This window comes from Lepidothrix coronata, unplaced genomic scaffold (genome assembly GCF_001604755.1).
Source record: "Lepidothrix coronata isolate B3197 unplaced genomic scaffold, Lepidothrix_coronata-1.0 Scaffold14, whole genome shotgun sequence".
NCBI classification, from domain to species: domain Eukaryota; kingdom Metazoa; phylum Chordata; class Aves; order Passeriformes; family Pipridae; genus Lepidothrix; species Lepidothrix coronata.
The window spans coordinates 591,342-599,394 of NW_016690194.1; the positions used below are offsets into that span (position 1 = coordinate 591,342).

The 8,053-nt window shown below is 38.7% G+C and overlaps 1 protein-coding gene across 26 annotated transcripts in view; it reads left to right on the forward strand.

Moving 5' to 3' along the window:
* The window catches only part of CNTLN (centlein), a 272,029-nt gene that overhangs the window by 248,445 nt on the left and 15,531 nt on the right, over window positions 1–8,053 (forward strand). Inside the window, exon 24 of one of the 26 annotated variants that reach the window (XM_017806142.1) lies at window positions 2,127–2,218. The exons of the other annotated variants lie outside the window; for them this stretch is intronic. Coding sequence (XP_017661631.1) covers window positions 2,127–2,218 — 92 coding nt within the window. The remainder of the gene's footprint in view (window positions 1–2,126; window positions 2,219–8,053) is intronic. 26 annotated transcript variants of the gene reach the window in all.

An 8,053-nucleotide genomic window follows, 5' to 3' on the forward strand; every position in this document is an offset into this window, starting at 1 on the left:
GCATTTGTAAATAAATTGAACTATTTTTTAGAACATAGCACAGTGTATTCAATTTCTTTTTCTTATAAATATAAAATATAGGTTGAAATATTTTCAGTATTCTTCCCTGTCGTTTCCTGCACCTGGAGATGGTTAAGAAAATGCAGTTAAAAGGACATTCTCAATTTTGTACTCAGAAATAAATGATTATAAAGAAACCTTTGTTTTCAATCGTTTGAATCCAGAAGGAATGATGTTTTGATAGAGTGTGTGGGATGAGATTGGTAGCAAAGGTATTTTGGAGAAATGGGAAGCCAGCCAAGGGAGACTTTCACTCCTCTGTTCTCATAAGGGCGAGGAGGAATAACAGAACTTAAGCCAGCATAGTTATACAAATTCAAATCTTGCCTGATTATCAAATTTTATGCAACACAGTTACTAATTTCTGTCATTGTACCTTATTATCCTTATACCATTTTAACTGGGTTTTTGGGGTCTGCAGTTCTAAGTGCCAGGAACCTACATTTTGTGTGCAAATACTGAAATCGTCATGCCCCTTTTATACTTCATGACTCTAGGGTTTTGACAGAGAATCTGTGGTTTAGTTTTAGTAGTTGAAAAACAATACTGTGCAAATTTGTCTACACTTTTGCAGATGTTCTTGTGATAGTTGGGTTTGGAATGTTACTGAATTCACGTTTTCTAGTTCACAGTCTGTCATCCATAGCTCAGAGCCATGGAGAAGGCAAGGTTGGGCTGGGATGTTGGACTGCAAACTGGAGTTAGGGTCGAAGAGGCTGGTAATATTTTAAATTACTTCAATTAATTTTTCAGATCTTGCCTGTTGAATCCTTAGTTATGCTCATGTGTGTTCAGGTTTGCCTGTATTAATTGATGTGGAAAATCACGTTGTAGATGCAACTACAATATCACGTTATTTTTTTACATACATACTGCAATTTTTCAATTTTTATGTGTAATGAAATTCTTACAGGTCATCAGGTGAGACATTTCTTCCACACGATGCATGCTTTCATCTTCCACTTATCTCTGTGAAGTTGTGAACACTATTCTCAGTGCCAATCAACATAGGACTGTTTATTTTAAGTCATATATGTCAGTCTGATACCTAGCTTTACAGCATGTATTATCTTTTTGATTTTTGGGGTGATTTAACACATTCAACAGCTTGTTTCTTTAATCCTATCTTAATTCCTCCAGATATGCAAAAGTAAAGAGCTGAGACACATAGTTTGAATATGGATGTTCATAAATTTTAGAACTACCTGAGAAACTGTAACTGCAGATAGGTAAATAAAACCAACTCACCACATTATAAATGTGACCTGTGTGACATTGGTAAAGTGATGATATTAGCACTTTAATATTTGGTAATAGAACTCTTGGTCACTGAATACTGAGCTTGGCGGAGGAAGGTAAGACTGGTCTATACATCCTGTACATCTTTACACTCTACTTAGAAGGCATCTACTGGAGTCTCTAAAATCACATGTGATCTCTGGGGATCGTAAGAATTAAGTCAGCCTCCTGAGGCTGACTCATTCCCATGGATCAGAATGGTACATGTTATAACCCTTGGCCAGACAAGTCTATTGCAGTGGTCTATCTTTATTTCTTGTGTACACTCTTGTCCTTTTTCTGATAAAAAAAAAAGTTTATGCCTAGAAGATGTGTTTTTTCAAGTGAAGGAGCTAGCTGAGGTAATTTAAATAACATATATAAATATATATTAAATAACATATATTAAAAATTAAATTACTAAATAAGAGTTTTGAATCATGCTGTGAGATCAGTTTAAACATTATTACCAAAAGTATTTTAAAAGTCATTTTTTGAGGGACAGTAAGGAACAAATAACTATATTTTCATTGAATTCTTATTTCAGCTGTATGACATCATCTCTTTGTGTCATTTTGTCCATTCATTCTGTTTTGTCTTGTTGATTATGAGGTATTTGGGGCAGTAATGTTTTCTCAGCCTTTTGCATCACTAGGATCTGCCCTAACCTTAGGCCGGCAATAACTGTTCTACCACAAAATACAGTTCTTTAAGCTCAGCATTCAGTTCTGTGAATTCAGATCTTGTTCACAAACAGCTACATCTTCACAATCCTTTTGTTTCTTTAGGAAACTAACGTTGTATCAGAAAAGATTTTCCACTTCTTTTTTGGTTTAATGCTCTGGGCCACATCCATGTACTACTCTAATTTACAAAACAGGTGAGTTCCTAAGAATGCATTACTTGTATCTAAAAGCACTTTCACATTGAACTACACACAAAATACTATCTATAGAATTGTTCTGTATATTATACTCTTCTATACATTTGTGATTGGTTGACCCTGGCCAGCAGCTAAACTTTACTACATGGTTGTTTGTACATTCCCTGCTCACTCCCTTCCCTCAGTGAGACTAGGGAGACAATAGGAAGAGCAAAAGTGAGAAAACTTGTGTGTGGATAAGGAGTTTAATAAGGGAAGGAAATGGGAATAAAACCCCAAGAGATGTAGGTCAATACCCAGTCTCTGAGCAGTGGCCACCTGACAGACATATCACCATCCCCTCAGTTTTTATTGTTGAGCAAAATACTGTATGGTATGAAATGTTCCTTTGGTCACCTGGGTCAGCTGTCCCAACTGTGTTCCCTCCCTGTGTTGAGTGCATCCCCAGCCCACTTGCTGAGGTGACAGAGTGGGAAAACAGAAGGTCCTGATGTTGTGCCAGTGCTGCCCAGCAATGACTGGTGTGTTATCAACACTGGTTTAGTTACAGATCCCAAACACTGCACCATACAAGCTGCTAGAAGATGATTAACTACATCTCCATTTGCTGTATGACAAGCCAGTGGGGAAAAAGACTGGCCTTGTTAAACAGAGAATTTAGGCTTGAACTCAGGGATAAAAAGAGAAGGTATCACCTCTGGAAGGATGTGTAGGTAACTTCAGGGGGACTACCAGATGTTGTGAGGTATGTAGGGAGAAAATTAAAGGGGCCAAAGCCAAATTGAAACTTACTTTGGTCACTGTGGTTAAATATGACAAAAAAAGTTTCTGTAAATACATTGGCAGCAGAAGGAGGGCTAAGGAGACTCTCCAGCCTCTGCTGGATGCAGCAAGTAACGTAGCATTAGGGAATAAGGAGAAGACTGATATACTTAATGCCTTCTTTACCTCACTCTTTAATACCAAAACCAGTTGTCCTCAGGCTACCCAGCTCCCAGAGTTTGAAGTTAGTCATAGGGAGCTGAGTGAAGCCCCAGTAATCCAGGAGAAAATGGTTAGTGAGCTGCTATGCCAGTTAGACACCAACAAGTCTGTGGGCCCACACCCAAAAGCAATGAGGAAGCTGGCAAAAGAGCCTGCCAACTCACTTCCAGTCATTTACCACCCAATCCCGGTTAACCCAGTGGACTGGAAATTAGCAAGTGTAATGCCCATCTACAGGAAGGGTGGGAAGGAGGAACCAGGGAACTACAAGACTGTCAGCCTGACCTCAGTTCCATGGAAAGTCACAGCGCAGATCACCCTGAGTGCCATCACAGAGCACATGCAGGAAAACCTGGGGATCAGGCACAGCCAGCAGGGGTTTACAAAAGACAGATCCTGCTTGACGAACCTGATCTTCTTCTATGTCTAAGTGACCCACTTAGTAGATGGGGGAAAGGCTGTGGATGTTGTCTATCTAGACTTCAGTAAAATGCTGGACACCATCTCCCACAGCATTCTCATGGAGAAATACGCAACCTACATCTTGGGCAGGTGCACTGTTCACTGGGTGAAAAGCTGGATGGACGGCTGGGCCCAGAGAGGGGTGGTAAAATGGAGTTGCATCCAGCTGGTGGCCTGTCACTCGTGGGTGTTCCCCAGGGCTCATTACTGTAGCCAGTTCTGTTTAATATGTTAACTAATATGTTAATCTGGACTAGGGGATTGAGGGTGTCCTCAGTCACTCTACGTATGACACCAAGTTTGGTGGGAATGTTGATCTTCTGGAGGACAGGAACATGTGGGCAGGCTGGATTCATGGACCGAGGCCAATAGTATGAGGTTCAATACATCGAAGGGCTGGGTCCTGCCCTTGGGTCACACCATTTCTGTGCAATAATGCTACAGGTTTAGGGAAGAGTGTCTTGAGATCTCAGCAGAAACAGACTTGAGGGTGCTGGTTGACAGTGGCTGAACATGAGCCAGCAGTGCCAGGAGGCCAAGGAAGGCCAGTGGCATCTTGGCCTGTACCAAGCATAGTGAGTCCAGCAGAACTAGGGAAGTGATTGTCCTGCTGTAGGGAAATGATAGTGCTGCTGTACTTGGCACTATGAGACTGCACCTGGAGTACTGTGTTCAGTTTTGGGCCCCTAACTTCAAAAAGGACATTGAGGTAGGTGTTGGAGCATGTCCAGAGAAAAGCAACAGTGCTGTTGATGGCTCTGGAGCACAAGTCTGATGAGGAGGGAGTTGGGGGTGTTTAATCTGGAGAAAAGAAGGCTCAGGAGGGAACATCACTGCTCTCTACAACTACCTAAAAGGAGATTGTAGTGAGGTGGGGGTCAGTCTCTTCTGCCATATCTCAAGTGAAAGGACCAGAGGAAATGGCCTTAAGTTGCACCAGGTAGGTGCAGATTAGACATTAGAAAAAAACATTTCACTTAAAGAGTGGCTAAGCATTGGAATAAGTTGCCCAGGGAGTTGCTCTGGAGTGTTCAAGAGGCATATGGATGTGGCACTTGGGGATATGGTTGAGGTGATTATGGTGGTGCTGGGTTGATAGTTGGACTAGGTGATCCTTGAGGTCTCTTCCAACCTTCATGATTCTGTGATTCTGTGATCTCAGCCAGACCCAGCACACTGTTACTACTATTGTACAATACATGGTAAAGTTTAAAATTATCCATCACTCATGTGAGCCATGGCCCCTACCATGAGATCTGCACCAATGCAAGACTGAAATCTGGCCATATATAGTGTCAGTGCTATCTAGCATCAGACTTTGGTTTGTCTTAGGGGCATTAAGTTTTATTATGCTACAAACAACAACAATAGAATGTGTAAACTAACATGGTAATTACAGGAAAAATTTTAGGTATTGACTCAGTCATATGACATTACTTGGGGCCATTGATCAAATTGTGTCAATTCCAGGATCAACAAGTGTCAGTGTTTTGGGATGTAAAGATCTTACTAATAGTGTGCTGTCATGGTCTTTGTATCACCATGGCTTCTTTGAGTGTTTAATTAAATATTACCTTTTAATTGAAAAAAGATCTTTGTCTTTATACATCTCAAAACTGGCAAAAGATACAGTGCTAAGTGATTACATAGGGAGGCCAAAATTGGAAACAATATATTAGCTTAAGAATGAATATTTTGCATTGTGAAAATAAAGTAGAAAGCCTTATAAGGGAGATATTTCAGAACTCTATGCAAACCAGCATATGTAATATATACTGTATTCCCATATGGAGTTAGTAGATGATTCAACAATTGCTACTGATTAAAAAGGGCTTGGAACTTTAAGGTCATGCTGTTAGAATTTTAAGCTGATTTTTTTTCTAGTCAGATCAGTAGTGATTGCACTGGTCTGACAAAATGTGTTGTAGATTTGTTTTAGGAATTACTCAGGAATTCCTATTCTATTTGCCTGGTAGCAGCTAAGTGTGTCCCACAGGAACAACTCTGATGGTAACATCTAAGTTGGAAAAATGGCTTTACTTACAAAATATCCCCTAGATTTGACACCATAGAAAAACAGAGAAAATATCAAATCCTAGTATTACTAGTACTAATAAAGGCATTGTTATGCATCAATATAGTACCAAAGTCATATACTGCATTGATTTCCTTGCAGGGAGATTTGTATCACCTATGTATGCTTGTAAGTTTAAACATAAACTGTTTTTAAATGCACAGGAGAAAATTTTTTCATTCAAAATCCTACACTTAGTACCGTAATGCATTGGATCAATTTTGTAGTCAAAGAACGATATTATACTGGCTTCAGTATACTCTCCAACAACACCTCTGTGGGTTAACTCTTTAAGTTTTTGTAATTTTCGGTTTGGAAATAGATCTTCCTAACTCAGTTTCTAAGAGCTGTGTGACTTGACACTGAGCATTTCTGTATTGGAGGATGAACTGACATATAATCACTAATAATAAGTAAAGAATTTAGCATATGAATACATTAGTATATGTCAGATAAGAAAATATAAACAGAAAAGGCATCTTAAAATTTTTAAGGCACTTATCCAGTGAAAAAATGTATATAAAAACATTATTACAGCCTAATAACATGAAGGAAGGAGGTTCAAAAATAGCTAGTCTGTCACAGTCCAATTTGAAAATCCATAAAGTAGTCTTATTTTTCACATATGGTTTGTGTTTTACATATGCTTTAGTGTATTAGAAGTGCATGAGGGAAAAAGGAATTGAAGTGCAAGTCCTCCATATGTATGATCTACTGTGATTATATATAAAGTGTGTGCTTGCATATCAAAATCTATCAGTTGTAATTTTCTCTCTGATTTTTGTTTAAACTTCCTTTTTCTTCTTTCTTTTTTTTCTTGTTTTAGTTTTTTTTGTAGGTTTTTTTTTGTTTGGGTTTTGTTGTTGGGTTTTGGTTTCTCTGTTGGGGGTTCATTTGTTTTGGTTTTTTGCTTGTTTGTTTGTTTGTTTTTCTTTTCTTTAAAATTGCTGTAACAGATTCTTCAGTGTCTTTCTGGTACCTTCTTTTCTGGAACTGTGGACTAAAAGGCAGTCACAGTGGAGCTGCAGTTTCTGGATTCCACTGCTCCTATCAGCTTGTTCATTCATCATGAACCTCCTTTGGACTTTGGATACACCAATAATATTTGTCTAATAATATTGAATGACTATTGCCTGGCAATGTTTGTATGTTGTCTAAAGCATTCAAGTGAATGTTTAACTTCATTTATTATCATGCTTTTTGTCTGTGCTGAGCTATTTATCATTATTTGTAGTGGCTTTGCAGTTTATTTCCTTGATAGTTTGATTTTTTAATTTACATTTCCTCTTTTCATCAGGATACAAATGTGCATCTTCTAGACGTCACTTATGTCTAAAAGAGATCTTTTAAAACTTGGGAAGCTGATTCAATTTGATTGAAAAAGTGGAGTTGAATTTATTTTTCCATTGTCAAATACGTCTCCTACATGTTGCAGGAGCCACTTCACTGTTGGACCATTCCACATGCTACAAAAACATGTGATTTAACTGTATTTTTTTCATAGCACGTGCTTTTCTATTTGGGGCTCCCTCTTCTCCTAGTTTATTTCCTTCTATGAGCTTGATCCACAGTGCCCTAGCTCCTTGCTTCATTCCTCTCAACTCTGCACATTTATGTACAAAACAGTTTATTGGAAATACTGTAGGTGGAGGGACCCACACTTCGATCAGAAAATCAGAAAAATTTCATTGTACCTCCTCTCCCCATATTTGTGGTAGGGTATTTTTATGAATTAAATTTTATTAAATACAGAAAACTGTGAATTTGGGAAGTGGTAGGCAAACATAAACAAATCTTGGGATCAGATGTGCTTTCTTTGAAATATATCAGCAAATGCTCTTTAATGACTGTGTTTTGAATACGCTAGAGGCTGTAGGGTACTTTACCCAAAATGCCAATAAACAGGCTTCATAATTCTGCAGTCAGTTTCTATGAGATGAAGGCATTCTACAGAAAAAGAATTTTCAGGAGTTAATCAGCTACTGGTGAGATATAGCTTAATAAGATGGGCCCCACATAGGACGATCAAAAGAAAACCTTATTCTCTCATTTTAAACTCAGCCAAGGTGTCTGTGTTGACAGTCACAGTTCTACTTGAGTCATGGAAGTTGAATATGCTAGGAGGATCTTCTGACAATGAGTTACTGCTCTTGTTTCTCAGTCAACAATTTTTAAATAAAATTCTCTTCCTCAGCTTTTGACAAAATGCTTTTTTTGTGATTGCATAAATATTAAAGGGGGCCTCTGGTGGTCTAGTGGTTAGGGTGCAGGACTCTCACCGCTGCGACCCGGGTTCGATTCCCAGCCCCCCC